Consider the following 17,296-nt stretch of genomic DNA (forward strand, 5'->3'; position numbering starts at 1 on the left):
ACCGCATTCATATTCCATAGTCCCATTTCGCTGCCTCGACCGATACCTAGGTCCCACCTTTCCTGGCTGGCTACGTTGGTTCCGCCTCGGGGATCGCGGGTTATTTCGATATGCAGTCTCGACGCAGTGCTGGGAGAGGCGAAGCACCGGGTGACGTTCGTCTGTCCTATGACAGTATGATGGCACGCACCGTTCGTACGACTCACCAACAAATGCGTATTCGTCGATGGCCGGGCCCTACAGTGGAATGGGTCCTGGGAAGATGTCCTCGTTCTACTGAATAGCTTCTACGAGGGTGGGCATGGTAGCGAACCATTACAGGCAGTCTTCCTCATCCCTGTCATCGAAGGGCCAGTGCGCCGCAATCTGAGCCCGTTCCTGGTCATCCTCGACCCTCGACAATGCAAACTGTTTGAACTGCTTGCTGAGTGCCATGGCTTGCTCGTAGTGTTCAACGGGAACCCAATCCTCCGGCCCGGCCGTGCCGATCGTGTCCCGCGAAATCTCCAGCAACTCGTCCGCTTCCCTCTGCACCTCAACCAGCTTCCTCGTCTCGCGTGCGTCATCAGAGTCGAAGGCGATAGGACACGGCACGCCTTCTCCTGCAAGCGCCTCCCAGTTCTCGGTCGCCTGTATCAGCAGAAGCTTCAGCTCCAAGGTCTCGCCATCCCACAGGTCACGGGAGTGACGGAAAAGGCGGCGACGGAGCGAGCCCATGGGGTCCGCTAACGGCACGTAATTGAGGATGTTGTACTTCCTTGTGAACTCAATGTAGTAGTAATGGCGGAAGCGGCGACGGTATAGTTCCAACTCTCGTTCTCGCTGGGATTCGTCCATGTCGTCCAAGTTCTCCGGCAACGAAGGCGGCATCTCGGGTTGCCAGTCAGTACCATCGTTGTTCTGCAGCCATGTGGGTATAGCGGCATGGAGAGACAGGGGTAGGATGGAGGTGTTCTGCCAGTCGATGATGCTGACAATGGCATACTGATTAGAGTCAGGCGGCCGAGCAACAATGATGTTGCTCGGCCGGAGGTCGGGATGGCGCATGCAGAAGTAGTCGAGTCTCTTGTCTTTGGAAACCATCAACGGCGCAATGCGGAGGTAACGGTCCAGGTTTTCGATGTGGTCTGACGGCTGCTGTTCCTGGTACCCATAAGCTTCCCTCCTTGCGGGCTGTAAGGGCAACAGCGGTCGACCAAACCGCCGTAGGTAAGCTTGCTCCTTTTCGGCACCTCTTACAAGGGTTTCTTCGAACGTTGCGTCTACAGCGATTGATTAGCTTCAGGAGCGACGACAGAAGGCAGGTAAGGGGCGTACACGGTCCTCGGTCTACGTCGAGCTGCGACCTCCGACCATACCACAGAGGGAAGCTTGTCTCTGGACCGATGCAGAAACGCTTGTCCGTCTGGAGTGGGATGCCTGGCTTAGTAGGCCCAGAGGGGCTCCCGGCTGCATTTGCCAGGTCTTCGGCAAAGTACAGGCTTCCAACGGCCGGGAAACGCATCATCAGCAAGCTCAACTCCAGTTCAACGAGTTGGCGTAGAATGGAGATGATGTTCCCTTCATCTAAGCCGGGCAACACGTCGGCTAAGCTAACGCCTTCTATGTATTGCATGAAGATATACTCAGTCCCCGCCGCGTTGTCCGGCGTAGGGGAGTATCCGTATACCTCCGGCGTAGGTACCCCAGCGGAACGGAGAAATGCCAGCGTAGCCGTTTCACTAGCAACAGCGAAGTACTTGGGAACCGTATTCGAGTACGGGATGCGCGCGATCATGCGGAAGCCGTCGCGCATGGTGATGAGGAAGACGCGGTTGAACCCGCCCTCGGCTAGTTTTCGCAGGCTCTCGATGTCATCAGGCTTCCGGTTGACTGATTGTGCTGCAAGCCGACGTAGTGCGTCGACGTTGAAGTGACGTCTGCGCTCAGCGTGACGAAGCTTGTCGTTGACGCTGGACAACGAGTTAGGTGCATGTCCCGTATAATTACATGCATGAGACTTACAGCCACCGCCCTGACGTATATTCGAAGAGGTCGTTGTCGTTGTGAGGAAGGGCCATGGCGGAAAACGTGCGACATGGCAAGCAACGGGTCACGGTAGCGGGGCTCGAGTGGGTGAATAGGTGAAATGAACGCGGTGAGGAGTGAGGAGGGCGAGGCTGCAAGATGGAGACTGCGCGTAAGTGAAAGACGAGCTTCTCTTTCCGAAGATAGGACATGCCTATGGACGAGGACTGCGGAGGGACTCGAGGGACGAGCTCGAGAACGGGGGCGGAACGAACGCGACCAGAGACGCTGCACTGGCCGGGCGACTGTCTGTAGCCACGTGGCACGTGACTACTTATGTACAATGACCTCTCCGAGGAGACATCCGGTACCGATGTCATAGTGGGTCAAAAGGCTCGGTCTGTTCAGCGGTCAAGTCAATGGACGTTGAGGGGCACTGTGCGCACAAGGCAAGGGGATGTTGGTCACAACAGTGCACAGAAGACGTCGCAAAGCGATGATGCAGCGAACCGCGTGCACTTCAGCGGGAGACAGACGGTACACCGCCCAACCTACGAAGCACAAACTCCAGGACTCGGGACGAACCTCCATCCCTGTCCAACACCTGTATTTCCTCCTTTTCGTCCACCATCTTCTTCACGTACTCCACTGCGCCTGCTGCGTGTGCGATGCGGCAGCACGCAGCATGGAGGCGTAGGTACGCTGGGTTCGGCAGCGGTGCTTCGAGGCCCTCTTCATCTCCGAGTACGTGGTGGAACTGCACCTCGCGGGACAGGCCCAATCCGGCGTAGTCGTCCTTGAATCGAGGCGCAAGCTTGATCTGATAGCAATCTCGCTGAAGACGACGTGATCCATGTTGAGTTAGCCTGAACAAACAGAGAAACTGCGCGGGTGGTCGGACCTTTGTAGGCATTTCTTCAAACCACACCTCCATGCTGTCGAACAAGCCGAACATCCAGCTGGACAAAGTCATCACGTTGTCCAGCCGATTCACGTTCGCTCCAGAAAGCTCCTTCTGAAGCCCTCCGTAGCCGATCCGGTCCAACAGTTCCCATACGGAAACTATCCACTGCTCCTGCGCGCGAAGATCAGGTTCTGGATGCTTGTGTTATGCAGTATATTCGAATACGTACATCGCCGACAGCATCCTCCGCATTTATCCCAGAGAGCGCAGGGAAAATGTGACAGCACTCTGTGTAGTCAGGACGCGGAGTTCCCGGTGGGAGCGGAAAAGAAATGAAACGGATGTCGGGCACCCTGGTTATTATGCAGCGGAAATCGTCGCGGAGAAGAGCCTGCGGAGGTGATGAAGACGGTAGGGCGACTTTCCCCCTTCAAAAATTTTTTACGCACTTGTTTTCTCGCGGTCGAGTAGTCTGTTGGAGATGTTGACAAGAGTTTTCTATATTCGTCCCGCACGACGTCCAACGGTGGTCTCGAGGAATCGTCTGACATAGGGGGGTACGGGCCATGGCGGCCTCTAACTATATAGTCATCAGATTCGTCAGTGTGAATGCTCAAGAGCGTCAACAGGAAGATGAACTCGCATAATAAGACCAGATGGCGAAGGTATGAGGTACCGAGCTCATACAGCTTGTCCGAGTCCGCCTGTTCGCTCGAGCCGTGGCCCCCAGAACGGCCAGAACGGTCATAGCATGCAAGCACATCCGCGACAACCACAGACACAGCCTGTTGCGATATTGGGTAGAGGAGGAGATAGCCCAGGGTGCGGATAGCGACGAGGTTGGCTTCCGCTTGCTCCGTGGTCCGTACTTCGACATCGCGGATGACCTTGTAGGCACTGATCACGTCTGGACAGCACGATGTTGAAGTGAAACCAGAGCGTACACTTTCCAAAGGAGGGAGAGGCTCCCCTGGGGTGTACGCGGGCCTGCGGATCCGAAACTTGTCTAGCATGCTGGTGGGGGGTGTGCAGTTATTGTGAAGCGCGCTCGGCGCTTAGCAACCTGGCCGATGAATTAACCCCTATCTTTGCTCGATCTAGCATGTGCATCATTTTCCTCCGCCATATTCTGTTGAAACGAAGCGTAGCTGCCACTTTGGCGATTACCTGCACGCAGCAAAGGGGTACCCCGAATATAATCGCATTACCACCGCCAATAACATATACTCAAACACAGGGCGAGCACGACGGCGACTCCAGACCGGGGGTGTGGGTGTGCAGGGGGAGAAGACGAACCAGTATACAGGAACAGTATATATCCAATAACGCGAGCACGGGTGGGGTTAGATACGAGGAGAGAGAGATCTACACGCAGAGCATAATTAAGAGCGGAGTGGGATGGATGGATGTGTGTGGGTGTATTGAGGGGGAGTAACTCCGAGAGATGGGGTGATGAGGTGTACGGGAAGGGAGTGTCGGGAGGGGATAGGATAGAGCAGAGATCCAGCAAGAAGACGGCACAGAGAACCCGATGGGAGCGAACCCTCTATATACAGATGAGAAAGAGCGAGCGAGGGCGAGACGAACGGACAGGCCGGGGACCCGCCTACTCGTCCATGCACCAGATCTCGAGGCGTCCCTCGGGCCTGCCCTTGGCGTTGTGCCTCGCCGTCTCAATCGCGAGCTCGTAGTCCATCTCGTCGCGGATCGTGACCTTGCCGCCGTCCTCGTCCTTGAACTTCATGCCGAGCGCACCGGGCACGACGCCAAACTTGCGCGTCACCATGTCCATGAACTCCTCGTACGGCGTCTCGGGCAGGAGCGCCATCCCGCGCACGTCCTCGCGGTAGTACAGCTTCACGCGGATCTTCACCATCTCGAACACGTCCTCGTACTCCCCGCTTACGTACCCCTCCTCCTCCTCCTCGTATCCCCCGTAGAAGCTGCTCCCCGTCTGGCTCCGCGGCCCCGCACTCCGGCTGGTCCCCCGCCGCGTGAGCTTCCGCCGCACGCTGCCCCCGCCCACGATACTGCCGCCGCCGTAGCTGCTCGGGGGTGCGCTCGGGCGCCCGCCGCGTCCCACGCCCTTGGCCCAGTTCGCGACGCGGCCCTCGGAGCTCGGCAGCGGGGGAACTTCTTCCGCAGCCTCGCCCGTGTATCCGTCCAGGTAGTCGTCGTAGAACTCGGTCATGCGGGCTCCAGCGCCTTGTTGCTGCGCGGGGGGACTCGGGCCTGTCGGGGAGCCGTTCTTGCGGATGCTCAACCCGCGCATGGGCCCGTTGAGGCCGAGAGGGACGGGTGCGTTGGCGCCGCGGCCGGTGCCTGCGGACGTGGCGCTGCGAGCGAGTGAGGGACCAGCCGGGCCGGTGGGCGACGTCTTTGGGGGCGTCGCGGGCGCAGGGGTGCCGGCGGCGGCGCGTATACGGTCGCGGGCGTCGGCGGGGACGGTGATCGTGGTCTTGGCGCGCTGAAGTGCCGGGGACGGCTTCGGGTCGTCGCCGTTTATGGGCTTGGGGACGTTCACGGAGGGCGCGGCGACGGTGGCGGAGCGGGTGAGGCCCGAGGTGGGACCGTCGTCGAGGAAGACGTTGGTGGGGGTGATGCCCTGCTTGAGACGGGCGACGCCGGTGAACTCGGTGAAGAGGTCGTTGGTTGACTCTGCGGCGACGAGCTTGGCCTTGCCGAGGAAGTCACGGGCCTTAGAGTTCTCGAGCTTCTTCTGGGCGGGGCGGTAGAGGACACCGACGGGCTGAGGCGGGTTTCGTGAGCAAATGGAAAGGTCAAGCGGTGCAAGGACTCACGATGCTGAAGACGGTGTAGCCCTCGCCGCGGTCCTGGATGGCGTCGTCGATGACACCGTGCTCCTCTGTGGCCTTCTCGCGCTGGGCATCTTGCATGTCTGCAAGACCCTCCTGCAACTGACCCATGTAGATCTGGGTGAGGCCGCGGTTGAAGAGGACCTCGGCAGAGAAGAGCTTGAACTTGAGGCCAAGCTGCTCATAGTTTATGAACTGGTTGCCGCGGAGGTAGAGGAGCGCAGAGGAGAAGTCGTTGTAGGCGGCATCGTAACGGGTGAGGAGGAAGTTGGAGACGCCGCATTGGAAATATCTGGGGAGAGCACGTTAGTTGTGGGTATGAGAATGCATGTACGAAGGGGGAGGCGGTGCAAGGACGCGCGGGATCAGTAGGAGGTCTCAGGAGGAGGCAACAAACAAAGGGCTGTATCTGTAGCCATGACGAGGAAAACGAGCGCCGGACGGGGGTCCGGGATGGAATGGATCCGGAGACGGGTTCAGAACAAAGGGGGGTGGAGAAGGTTGCGGGAGTTGGACGGGCAAAGTACACGGTCACCTGGTGCCGGTGCGAAGACGAGAAGAAAGAGGGAAAGGTTGTTGAACGTGGCGCGTCCGAGGAGGAGCTCGTTCGGTTTGAACAAGGGATGGATTCCCATGGAGGAGATATGGAGGACGCTCGGTCGTCAAGGGACGGCAGGCACATTGCAGAACGAGTGCGGGAAAGGGACTGCGTGGTGGGAAGGCAGCGCAGAGACTGTGCACATGAGGACGCTCAAACTTGGGAGCCCGAATGGCCTGAATATTGGGGGCGAAGGATTGGAATAGACTGAAGTTATGCGAGCGAAAGCGGCATGCACTGTGCCGGCTAAGAGGGGACGGGAAACGGAAAGCGGACTGCGGAAGGAGGCGCAGGGACGGACGCTGTGGCCAGCGCATCGGACGGGAAGGGAGAGAGAAGAGAAGAGGACTCACGCAACAGCAAGATACTGGTCGAGCTCAGTGGCAGCGGTAAACTGCTCGACAGCAGCCTCGTGCTCGCCAAGAGTGGCATAGATGAGACCAATGTTGGTGAGGATCTTGGAGGAGTCGGCAATCTGGGAGAAGAGCTCCAAGCTCTTCTCAAAGTCTTCCTGGTCGTACGCCTGGAGAGCAGCAGCCCAAGTCTCGAGCTCGGCTTTGAGAGACATGGTGGACGTAGAGAGTAGAGTGTGTGGGTACGGGGGCCGGTTGATGGATGGGTGCGATTAGCGGAGATACGGGTGAGAAGGGAGGCGATCGTCGCAGAGTCGTGAGGGGCGTGCCGGACGCAGAGAGCGGTAACGAAAGGAAGGAAGAGGACGAAGAGGACGACAAAAGAGAGTCAAGGTGCGAATAAGAGCAGCGAAAGGGCAGCGGGACAAGGCGGCCTAAAACACGGCTCGGCCATCCCAGACAAGTCCAGGGCGCTCCATCATCCAATCACATCCACGTATCCACGGCAACCCCCGCCGTCATGCCCGATGGGGTACTCCCGGCCGGCGACTCGGTGATGCGCACATCGACGATCCAGTGCTGCCATCACACAGCGCAACTCATCGCACAGCCAACTCTCATGCATGCGCGTGCTGTCCGTAGGCTGCACGTCCACGTAACCACCCCAGCTGGCGTATGTCCTCGCACGACTGACAAATAACCACGCCCGACGTCCGAACTTATACATCCCCTCTGCCAAAGTGCTTCCTCATTTCCTCGGCATTCTCACCCTCTTCTTCCAGACTCGTCCATCTCTCCCCCTCCCCGTCCAGACCCTGATCTTCTCTTCCGCGACATCCACTCCCTCGGTCCCTCCTCTGTCATCCCCGTTCCATCGGTAACTACTCACCCGGCCCCTGCGTGCATTCTACTTTCAGACTGTCACCCTCGGCCACTGTACTACTACCACATATACGGCAGCGTACGCCACGCACACAGGCTCCGACCTTGTCCTTTTCGCACACTCAACCTCTCGTGTCATTCTTTGTCCGCAGTTACTACTACTGCCGATCCCCGACTTCGGCCGCCACCAGCCCGTCATGATTGAATCTCGGATCCGACACTCTTCTTATTCTTCTGTCCTTTTCTGACCTCGCTTTAACCACAGTCCAAATATCCTCCCGTACGCCAAGCGCTTCTGATTACCATCACAGCGCATGCGGCTGACACAACAGCAGAGTCGTGCGTAATCCTCTCCTTCACACCACTCAGCGAGCCGAGGTTTGAATGGTACATTGCTGCACACCTTCCCCATCTTTCCGACCGCTGACCACTCTGATGATGCAGGTATGCATACGTACTCGACCCTCCTGTCCCCCTCGTCTTCATGTTGGTGGTGACGTACAGTACACGTCGCTGATGGTCGGAATGACAAAAAGGGCGGTGCGTCCGCCAGGGTCAACGGCTTCAAGCCGCCGCCGGTCATCTTCAAGCCTGCTGAGAATACCGCATGCTTGGGAGAACGCGCGTGCTCGTACAGTAGCTTCTTACTGCGTTGCGATGCAACAATTCCCTCGCCTTCAGCTTCCGCACCGGCCTGGCGACCCGCGTAGGGAACGTTCGGCCCGAGACGCTGCACTAGCAGGTCATTGACATGCCCCCGAGCCCGCTGGGCATCAAGTTCAAGGACGAGGACGCCTGGAAAATCACGCGACGACAATGGGCAAACGAACGAAGATAGAAGGCGATTGGAGACTGAAGTTGGGGGAGGCAAATTCGGGGCCCACCAATCTCCGGAAACCTCTCGCATCTCTTGATCCAAAGATACAACGCGTAGAGAGCAGCTCACCGACCGAATGCTAGGAGACGAGAGGAACCCATGGCACAAGTAGTCGTATACATCAGACATCCAGGTCCTCAATTAAAAGTCGAATACAGGGAAAGATGGGCGGAGGAGAGCGAATGTGTTCGTTCTAGGGTCTGGAACACTCCCTGAAATACCATGCGAATCAGTGTCGAACAGTGACATGCCACACCACGTTCTTCCCAAGAACACCACCACCGCTCTTGCCCGTATTGCCCTCTTTGACGGCATCTGCTACGATGGCCTTGCCCTTCTCGAACGTCCCGAGTAGAGCAGGGATGGGCTATGGTCGCGGTTCGAATAGTTCGCGAGCATAATGTCGTACTTGAACGTAAACGGACGACCTAGCTCGAGAGTACTTCATCATCTCGTTCATGGCGACGATGGTGTGCGTTCGTCTCTCATATCGTCGTCGGTGAGCTGATGAGCTGGTGAAAGTGGAATTCGTCGGTGCCTCCGAATGTGGCGCAATTGTTCTCCGTAGTGCGGTAGACGGAATTGTGGCATCCTGGCGTACTCAACCATGTAATCTTCTTGAACGGCCACCCGGAAAAAAAGATAAGGGACGTGTCAATGCTTGCCGCTGCTGGCCAGGAGGCTAGGGGGAATGGTCTTCCGGTGTTTACGGTTGTTCGTCAGGCGTCGACATTTCTGCCATCGTAGTCAACAACTGCTACAGGTTAACAATTCACGTACAAACTTCTGCGCTTTGAGTGCTGCCTGCGAGAACGTGAGTACCTCCTCGAGACAGAGCCAGTTTCTTAAAGGGTCGGATTGTCCATGTCCCCGTTGAATCGAGGGAGAGCGGGATCTTGTTGAACGGTTGACGGAATAGGCAATCAGCGGGAAGCGCAGTCAAGAGGCGAGCCGACGGCGCGCGACGGGCGCTCGGTGCAGTTCCCGACATCGACGACGACCTTCGCCTTCGCCTTCGCTGCTTTCCTCGACGAGCTCATCGCTGGCTACGATGAGCGACGACTTCGTTCGCTTGGTCTCTCAGGCCAACCCCGCCTCCAGACAACAGTATCAGCCTGCGAACACCGGCTACCCGCCCTCCTCTTCTCCTCCGCAGGCTCTGGACCCCTTCTTCGACGATGACGACGACATCCCCGACTCTGCCTTTGGCCGGCCGCCTGCTATGCAGTCCAAGGAGAGCGGCCTGCCCCTTGCTCGCTCTGGCGCACCTCCCGCTGGTGTCGGAAACTCTCAGCTCAGCTTGCCCACCTCCATCCAACCAGACCAGTGGTCCTTTGACGACGACCAGCCTACCTCAAAACCCTTCCAGGGTTCCGCATCTTTCCCTGGTCCCTCCAAGACCCACCAGCGCAAACCGTCAAAGTCGCTCAAGAAGCGGTGGAAGTGGCCATGGGACAAGAAGGAGAAAGTCCTCACCGGCGACCGTGCCATTGCGCTCAACAACCACATCGCGAACAGCGACTTCTGCAACAACTATGTCTCCACTAGCAAGTACAACCTTGCCACCTTCGTTCCCAAGTTCCTCTTCGGTGCGTGCTGTATTTTGCCCTGCCCTCGAATGCACTTGTTCACGCTCCCGCGCAGAGCAATTCTCGAAATACGCCAACTTGTTCTTCCTCTTCACTGCCCTCATCCAGCAGATACCCGACGTGTCTCCCACGAACAGATATACCACCATTGCACCTCTAAGTGTTGTACTACTAGCGTCCGCATTCAAGGAGACTCAGGAAGACTTGGTGAGTACCCCTCCTCTGGCTTCCGCGCCCAGTCTTGTCTCGCAAGTGCACGCGTCCCCCTTCTCCTTACGTCGCTTGGCGGCGAAGAGCGGCTTTGCCGTCTGTCAGAGCGCGCTGCTGCGCCCTAAGCTGTGCGACGCTCGAGCATCGCCCGATTGCACATAGAAGATGATGCTGACACTACGGTAGAAACGTCACCAATCAGATTCCGAGCTCAACTCGCGTCTGGCGAAGGTCCTGCAGCCGGACGGCACGTTTGCGGACAAGAAATGGAAGGACATCATGGTCGGAGATGTGCTGCGACTGGAGAGCGACGAGTTCATCCCCGCGGACGTCCTCCTGCTCAGTTCGAGTGAACCAGAGGGCTTCTGTTACATTGAGACGTCCAACCTCGACGGGTGAGTTGTCAATTGCTATAATTACGATATAACTCCCCTCACATATAGCAGAGAGACCAACTTGAAGATCAAGCAGGCTTCGCCGCAGACAGCCAACTTGACTTCCCCGCACTTGGTTACGTCTCTGCATGGCACGCTGCGCTCAGAACACCCCAATAACTCGCTGTACACGTATGAAGGCACGCTGGAGCTTGTCTCGAGTGGTGGCGTCCCCAAGCAGGTTCCCCTTGGCCCAGATCAACTGCTTCTGCGAGGAGCGCAGATCCGGAACACGCCGTGGGCTTACGGGCTCGTCGTCTTCACTGGCCACGAGACGAAGCTGATGCGGAATGCGACGTAAGTGTCCACGTTCTCGTCGTGTTTATGTGTATCTGTGTATTCACGGTCATGCAGCGCTGCGCCGATCAAGCGTACAGCCGTAGAGCGCCAGGTCAACATCCACATCGTCTTCTTGTTCGTCTTTCTGTTGGCTCTTTCCATCGGCTCGACAATCGGCAGCAGTATTCGTCAGGTGAGCTCGTTGCGATCTTGGTTGACCTTTTTGCTGACTTCGCCGCTGTAGTGGTTCTTCTCCAGCGCACAGTGGTATCTGCTCGAGCAGTCGACTATCAGTGGCAGAGGTAAGCAAGTGGCGTCCTCCTTTTGAGCTAATGCTAACATTCCTTGCAGCGAAGGGCTTCATCGAAGGTCAGACTGTTCGGCTAATATACCCAAGACCTCATCTCACACCCACCCAGACATCCTGACGTTCATCATCCTGTACAACAACCTGATCCCGATCTCGCTCATCGTGACGATGGAAGTCGTCAAGTTCCAACAGGCACAGCTAATCAACTCAGACCTCGACATGTACTACGCAAAGACGGACACCCCCGCCCTGTGCCGGACGTCGTCGCTCGTCGAAGAGCTCGGTCAGATCGAGTACGTTTTTAGCGACAAGACCGGCACACTGACACGGAACGAGATGGAGTTCCGGTTCTGCTCCATCGGTGGTGTTGCGTACGCAGACGTCGTCGACGAGAGCCACCGCGGCGACAGCGACGACGACAAGGAGGCTTGGCGTTCGTTTGCGGACCTGCGTGCGATGGTCACTGGCGCATCGAACCCGTTCGTGGATGTGGCTTCAGACGCGGGTGGCGAGCGCGAGGTCGCGAACGAGTTCTTGACGCTGCTTGCGGTGTGCCACACCGTCATTCCGGAGCTTCGCGATGGCAAGATGCACTATCAGGCGAGTAGTCCGGACGAGGCTGCGCTTGTTGCTGGGGCAGAATTGCTCGGATACCAATTCCACGTACGTGCGTCCTTGATGGAGGTTTTGGGTTTGAGCTAACAAGCAGTTTTTTGCAGACTCGTAAGCCGAAGTCGGTCTTCGTTAACGTCCACGGCGCGTCGCTCGAGTACGAGATCCTCAACGTTTGCGAGTTCAATTCGACCCGGAAGCGCATGTCCACGGTCGTGCGGTGTCCAGACGGCAAGATCAAGCTGTTCTGCAAGGGCGCGGACACGGTCATCCTCGAGCGCCTCAGCGAGAACCAGCCGTACACCGAGAAGACGCTCCTGCACCTCGAGGACTACGCCACGGACGGTCTCCGGACGCTTTGCATAGCGTCTCGCGATATCCCAGAGGCAGAGTACCGCCAATGGGTGACGATCTACGACCAGGCTGCCGCGACGATCAACGGGCGTGGCGATGCGCTGGACAAGGCGGCGGAGCTCATCGAGAGGGACATGTTCCTCCTGGGCGCGACGGCTATCGAGGACAAGCTACAGGAGGGCGTGCCGGATACGATCCACACGCTGCAGATGGCCGGTATCAAGGTGCGTCGCTCGGGGAACCGGGGCTACGTCTGAAATACTGACGGCGCGTTGTGGATGCGAATGTAGGTGTGGGTTCTCACTGGGGACAGGCAGGAGACTGCGATCAACATCGGCATGTCGTGCAGGCTGATATCGGAGTCGATGAACTTGGTAAGCTGTTCTCGGCGAGTGGGTTCCGAGACGGATGTTGACGCCGCTGCTAGGTCATCGTGAATGAGGAGACGGCGCATGAGACGCAAGAGTTCATCACGAAGCGACTTTCGGCGCTTAAGAACCAACGGAGTACCGGGGACCAGGAGGATCTCGCTCTCATCATCGGTACGTGCTTCCCTCTGTCCTCCATGACTTCTTCCGAATTGAAGTGACCTGATTGCTTGTGCAGATGGGAAGAGTCTGACGTTCGCGCTTGAGAAGGAGATCTCGAAGACTTTCCTCGAGCTCGCGATCTTGTGCAAGGCTGTCATTTGCTGTACGTATGGTATACCTTCGTAGCGTGCCATCGCTTATCGCGTCTGTTCAGGTCGTGTATCCCCGCTGCAGAAGGCGCTTGTCGTCAAGCTTGTGAAGAAGAATCAAAAGTCGATCCTGCTCGCAATCGGTGATGGCGCCAACGACGTCAGCATGATCCAGGCCGCACACGTCGGGGTTGGTATCTCCGGTGTCGAGGTGAGTGTACTCAGGGATTCACAGCGTGTTCGTTGCTCACTCTTCTTGCAGGGTCTTCAAGCTGCGCGTGCTGCCGATGTTGCCATCTCCCAGTTCCGGTACCTTAAGAAACTGCTTCTTGTCCACGGATCATGGAGTTACACTCGTCTGTCAAAGCTCCTGTTATGTGAGCGATCTCATTCTTTCCCCCGCATAGCTTGTATTGACGAACTTTGTGATTAGACTCCTTCTACAAGAACATAGTCCTGTACATGACGCAGTTCTGGGTACGTTGGTCCGGATCTGCTTCTCCGAAGCCTTGCTAACGTCATGACAGTTCTCCTTCTTCAACAATTTCTCGGGGCAGATCGCCTACGAATCCTGGACACTCTCTTTGTACAACGTTGTCTTTACCGTCCTCCCGCCTCTCGTCATCGGTATCTTCGATCAGTTCGTTTCCGCGCGAATCCTCGACCGTTATCCGCAACTGTACATGCTCGGCCAAAAGAATGCGTTCTTCACGCGGACGCAGTTCTGGTTGTGGGTCGGAAACGCCTTGTACCACAGTATCGTACGTGTGACAAGTGCTCTTGTTCTGTCGAGGTGTATTGACCATTCTCTTCAGGTGCTCTTCGGTTTCTCAATCATTCTCTTCTGGGGCGACCTCAAGCAAGCGACCGGATTCGACTCTGGACATTGGTTCTGGGGAACGACGCTGTACCTTGCTGTTCTCCTCACGGTCCTTGGCAAGGCAGCTCTGATCTCCGAGTATGTCCCCGAGTCTTTTTGTCAGCCTGACTTCTCGCTAACTTGGTTATCATAGCTTATGGACAAAGTACACGGTTGCGGCTATTCCCGGTTCCTTCGTCTTCACTATGCTCTTCTTGCCCCTCTACGCTGTGGTCGCTCCGGCCATCGGCTTCTCGACCGAGTATCGAGGGATTGTGCCTCGGCTGTGGACAGACGCAGTCTTCTACTTCGTCCTCCTGCTCGTGCCAATCATCTGCTTGACGCGTGACTTTGTCTGGAAATAGTGAGTCATCGTTGACTTATTCACCAAGTGACTCGCTCACGCTGATGTGCTCGCAGCTACCGGAGAACGTACATGCCGGAAACGTATCACATCGCGCAGGAGATCCAGAAGTACAACATTCCGGACTACCGACCGCGACAAGAGCAGTGCGTACTATGCCTGTCACTCGACATTGCGTTAATTGGCCGCTGACATGGCGTTCTTCACGTAGGTTCCAGAAGGCGATCAAGAAGGTGCGCGCGGTACAGCGCATGCGGAGAAATCGTGGTTTCGCGTTCAGTCAGACGGAGAACGCGGCGCGGCAAGACCAGGCGCGGTTGATACGAGCTTACGACACGTCGAAGACGGGTGCGAGGCCGTCGGGGTACTGAGTACTACGCCTGTGGTGGGGTTGTCTTTCGACAGATATCTACGTATCCGCTACTCTATCATTATACGGACATGTACTTTACGATAGTTCTTGCATCCTATGCTAATGACTGCGCAGACCTCGTTCTTGTGATTAATCCGGAATTGCACCGTAGTACGTGATGTTCACATGCTTCATATGGACTTGGTGGTTGCCCGGTCGTATGTGCTAGCGAGTACACGAGGCGAGTGAAGGTGACAGAGAGATATGGAGATGTAATTACGTACACATACATATTACTCATATTACTCCTTGCCACGAGAGATGGCTGGGTGGTCTAATGAGTGGATACTAGCAATTGCACACCACTGTTGCCCTTCCATTCATGTGCTCTATGGTGTATGATGTGCATCTTTTGTACAACATGGACTGAGTACCCAATTTTTGCCCTTTTCCTCAACTTGATTGTTATGACCAATTGGATCTTCTCTTAATTGGAGGTCAAGCCATTTGTCATAATTCTCAAAAGTAATGGAGTTCTTGCCACTACACAATGTATGTACTGACTAAGTGCTCTGTGCACCATACAGGTCCTCTCAGACTCTGAGACTTTGCTAAATTCTGAATTAATTACATCCATCCTTGCACATCATCATACATCTGCTTCATTCACTTCAAGTTCCACCCTCAATACTCAATAGTGGTAGGGAGAGCCTAAAGAAGTAGAAAGGCAAGGAAAGTAGGAAGAGTAGAGAGAGTAAAGAGCAGAGCAGAGTAAAAATAAAGCAGAGAGGTTGTTAGCAAGTCCAACAGGTGCATGGTTAGCTATGCATTTTGCATGTATATCAGTTTTTTGATATGGGCAGTTCTCACTGAACATTAGTGGATATTAATTTGATATAGTATAATATTTAAACAAATATCTGCAATTCTCACTGTACTTCAAAAGCCTATAAGACAGTGAGCTTGAGGCCTTAAAAGTACTTTCCTGGGCTAGGATTGAACTGCTACCCCATTAAGCATACAAAACCAGGTGCTTACATAAGGTTGTCAGTTCAGGACCACTACTAATGGTAAGTTCCAACTTCAACTCAACTGCTGCTTTTTGGGCTGGCAGATTGTTGTGAATTAAAAGATAAATAAACAGCTTTGAAGCCAGTTATAATCAATAAAAATACAAAGAGCATTATGTAGGTACAAAAATGTCTGCTAGCTAAGGCAATAAGGAAAAATATTGGAATCTCTGATAGCTTTTAGTATATTAGAGTTTTTCTACAACTATCATAATAAATGAAATCAGCTCAGAAAGCTCCTCTAGCCCATCAATTTCATCTTTAGGGTCATTATCCTCCTCAACCTTCTTGTGATTATCAACTGCAAACTTGATGCTCATTGAAGTACCCTTTCTCTTGCCCTTTGTGGCACCCATCACCACTGACATGTCTTGTTTGGCCTCCTCATACTCCTGCAACTTCCTCACCAACTTCTCCAGCTGCTTTCTATCATTATCAGCCTTGTCTCTCACTTTCTCACCCTGTGCATCAAACTGTTTGATCAAGCTCTTTGCAACCAGTGCTATTATATAAAGGAAGCACTGCCCATGCACTTTGTGTCTATCAAATATATCACCAAGAAGCTTGGGCTTAGTGAGCTCCTCAACCATGCAATTGTTAATAGAAGTATTGTCACACACCAGCATCAGTGAAACAGTGCAGGTACAATAGCACACTATGGTGGCTATAGCACACCATAGGTGCTGTCTGTACTGATGGGGTGCTACAGCATGCTATAGCATATCCTTGGGGGCTGCAGAGGGCTATGGTTCATTGAATTTCTATACGGTGGGCTACAATTCTTCCAGAATACATTGTATTGTGCTACAATGTACAATCATCAGCTATATACATAGGTGATAAAACCAAAGACTCCAAGATCTTGGGGGAGACTGATGTTCCTCCAGGTGTCATCGTGGGTGCTCTGATGTGTCGGCTTGATGTGTGCACTAGCTTGCTCTTCATTTGTCACGTCTCTCTAAGGCTGAATGCAGATTGATCTGTGGGTGATCTGGATCTGCACCCATGGATTAAGGGCACTTTTCAACCTTGATCTGGATCCTCAATGATCTGGATCTGCAGTGATCTGCAATCTGCAGATCCAGATCATTGCAGGTCTGGCTTTGAGTTTACGAGCTTTGATCTGCAAGTGAGCTGGATTCACATTCAGCCTTATCTCTCTTCTCAGCACAAGAGCTCATATAGAGGGTGCATCCTCTTTGGCTGCTGGCTCACTTTGTACAATGACTGTCATGCATTGTGACAGTGCACGTTTCAAGTTATCAGTTCTACAATACTTATACTACGTAGCTGCCTGAGGGGAGTCTGCATGCAAGAGTAAAGGTGAAGCACTAGGGTAATTTGGAGCTGAGTGAGAGATATATGCAATGGTGCGTCATATCCCCCATTGTGTGCATTAGTGTCCCATGCTTAAGGCAGCTTTGAAGAGCATGAAAGACTGCACAGATGCTCCCCTTGTCCCCGTTCAAATCAGGACCCCACCTCAAGCTGTCCATACTCAAGCCACAGTGGCCAGATATGACATTTGCAACTAGATGGGTGTGTTCTTTCACATGGTCATGGTGAAGCCTTTACCCCCTCTTATATTCATTGTCTGTTTCATCTCCCCCATCTCCAACTCCCATCCCCAACTCTCTCTTCAACAACAACCATCTCCTCTTTCAAAACATGCACTGACTATTGCAGCCCCACAGATCATGATGCTCTGGTCAAGCTCGATCCATATGTGCTGACTATATGTGCTATC

The 17,296-nt window shown here is 54.9% G+C and overlaps 7 protein-coding genes across 7 annotated transcripts; 2 read left to right on the forward strand and 5 right to left on the reverse strand.

Moving 5' to 3' along the window:
• Positions 1–315: 315 nt before the first annotated feature.
• L226DRAFT_548531 (protein kinase subdomain-containing protein PKL CAK Fmp29) lies at positions 316–2,060 on the reverse strand (the record flags this gene model as incomplete). Its single annotated transcript, XM_067682602.1, has 3 exons — positions 316–1,262; positions 1,318–1,952; positions 2,005–2,060. The coding sequence occupies 3 exons, from the start codon at positions 2,058–2,060 to the stop codon at positions 316–318; spliced, it is 1,638 nt and encodes a 545-aa protein (XP_067529058.1).
• Positions 2,061–2,527: 467 nt separating this feature from the next.
• On the reverse strand, positions 2,528–3,924 carry L226DRAFT_576375 (uncharacterized protein; the record flags this gene model as incomplete). Its single annotated transcript, XM_067685342.1, has 4 exons — positions 2,528–2,842; positions 2,909–3,082; positions 3,141–3,302; positions 3,361–3,924. 4 exons carry the CDS (start codon positions 3,922–3,924, stop codon positions 2,528–2,530), a joined length of 1,215 nt encoding a protein of 404 aa, XP_067529059.1.
• A 274-nt stretch (positions 3,925–4,198) lies between these two features.
• Positions 4,199–7,357, reverse strand: L226DRAFT_540677 (uncharacterized protein). Its single transcript, XM_067681921.1, has 3 exons — positions 6,679–7,357; positions 5,713–6,019; positions 4,199–5,660 (listed from the first exon to the last, which is right to left on the reverse strand). Exons 1-3 carry the CDS (start codon positions 6,891–6,893, stop codon positions 4,518–4,520), a joined length of 1,665 nt encoding a protein of 554 aa, XP_067529060.1. The 5' UTR covers positions 6,894–7,357; the 3' UTR covers positions 4,199–4,517.
• Positions 7,358–7,809: 452 nt separating this feature from the next.
• L226DRAFT_540679 (uncharacterized protein) lies at positions 7,810–8,661 on the reverse strand. The gene is made up of 3 exons (XM_067681922.1): positions 8,065–8,661; positions 7,896–7,947; positions 7,810–7,840 (listed from the first exon to the last, which is right to left on the reverse strand). Exons 1-3 carry the CDS (start codon positions 8,564–8,566, stop codon positions 7,816–7,818), a joined length of 579 nt encoding a protein of 192 aa, XP_067529061.1. The 5' UTR covers positions 8,567–8,661; the 3' UTR covers positions 7,810–7,815.
• Positions 8,662–8,702: 41 nt separating this feature from the next.
• Positions 8,703–9,154, forward strand: L226DRAFT_342863 (uncharacterized protein). The gene is made up of 2 exons (XM_067674090.1): positions 8,703–8,907; positions 8,960–9,154. The coding sequence occupies exons 1-2, from the start codon at positions 8,838–8,840 to the stop codon at positions 9,121–9,123; spliced, it is 234 nt and encodes a 77-aa protein (XP_067529062.1). The 5' UTR covers positions 8,703–8,837; the 3' UTR covers positions 9,124–9,154.
• A 334-nt stretch (positions 9,155–9,488) lies between these two features.
• L226DRAFT_617504 (phospholipid-translocating P-type ATPase) lies at positions 9,489–14,763 on the forward strand (the record flags this gene model as incomplete). Its single annotated transcript, XM_067687044.1, has 20 exons — positions 9,489–10,026; positions 10,082–10,233; positions 10,423–10,631; positions 10,683–10,967; positions 11,025–11,142; positions 11,194–11,251; positions 11,301–11,318; positions 11,369–11,922; positions 11,979–12,449; positions 12,516–12,599; positions 12,653–12,767; positions 12,832–12,918; positions 12,970–13,115; positions 13,167–13,281; positions 13,338–13,381; positions 13,432–13,665; positions 13,720–13,862; positions 13,918–14,127; positions 14,184–14,273; positions 14,339–14,763. The coding sequence occupies 20 exons, from the start codon at positions 9,489–9,491 to the stop codon at positions 14,496–14,498; spliced, it is 3,831 nt and encodes a 1,276-aa protein (XP_067529063.1). The 3' UTR covers positions 14,499–14,763.
• Positions 14,764–15,737: 974 nt separating this feature from the next.
• L226DRAFT_527221 (uncharacterized protein) lies at positions 15,738–16,139 on the reverse strand (the record flags this gene model as incomplete). The annotated part of the gene is made up of 1 exon (XM_067679099.1): positions 15,738–16,139. One exon carries the CDS (start codon positions 16,137–16,139, stop codon positions 15,738–15,740), a length of 402 nt encoding a protein of 133 aa, XP_067529064.1.
• Positions 16,140–17,296: the final 1,157 nt, after the last annotated feature.

Source organism: Lentinus tigrinus, assembly GCF_003813185.1.
Source record: "Lentinus tigrinus ALCF2SS1-7 unplaced genomic scaffold L226scaffold_62, whole genome shotgun sequence".
Taxonomy (NCBI): Eukaryota; Fungi; Basidiomycota; class Agaricomycetes; order Polyporales; family Polyporaceae; genus Lentinus; species Lentinus tigrinus.

Excerpts from the sequence above, each read along its gene's own strand:
- L226DRAFT_540679 (XM_067681922.1), bottom strand. The coding sequence starts at position 8,566 with ATGTCTGATGTATACGACTACTTGTGCCATGGGTTCCTCTCGTCTCCT. Across the intron at positions 7,948-8,064 it reads CCGACCATCAGCGACGTGTA|CATTCAAACCTCGGCTCGCT; the intron begins CTGTACGTCACC and ends GCAGCAATGTAC. Across the intron at positions 7,841-7,895 it reads GGAGAGGATTACGCACGACT|GGGAGGATATTTGGACTGTG; the intron begins CTGCTGTTGTGT and ends CGCTTGGCGTAC.
- L226DRAFT_342863 (XM_067674090.1), top strand. The coding sequence starts at position 8,838 with ATGTCGTACTTGAACGTAAACGGACGACCTAGCTCGAGAGTACTTCAT. Across the intron at positions 8,908-8,959 it reads TCTCGTTCATGGCGACGATG|TGGAATTCGTCGGTGCCTCC; the intron begins GTGTGCGTTCGT and ends AGCTGGTGAAAG.
- L226DRAFT_540677 (XM_067681921.1), bottom strand. The coding sequence starts at position 6,893 with ATGTCTCTCAAAGCCGAGCTCGAGACTTGGGCTGCTGCTCTCCAGGCG. Across the intron at positions 6,020-6,678 it reads GACCAGTATCTTGCTGTTGC|ATATTTCCAATGCGGCGTCT; the intron begins GTGAGTCCTCTT and ends TGCTCTCCCCAG. Across the intron at positions 5,661-5,712 it reads GCTACACCGTCTTCAGCATC|CCCGTCGGTGTCCTCTACCG; the intron begins GTGAGTCCTTGC and ends AACCCGCCTCAG.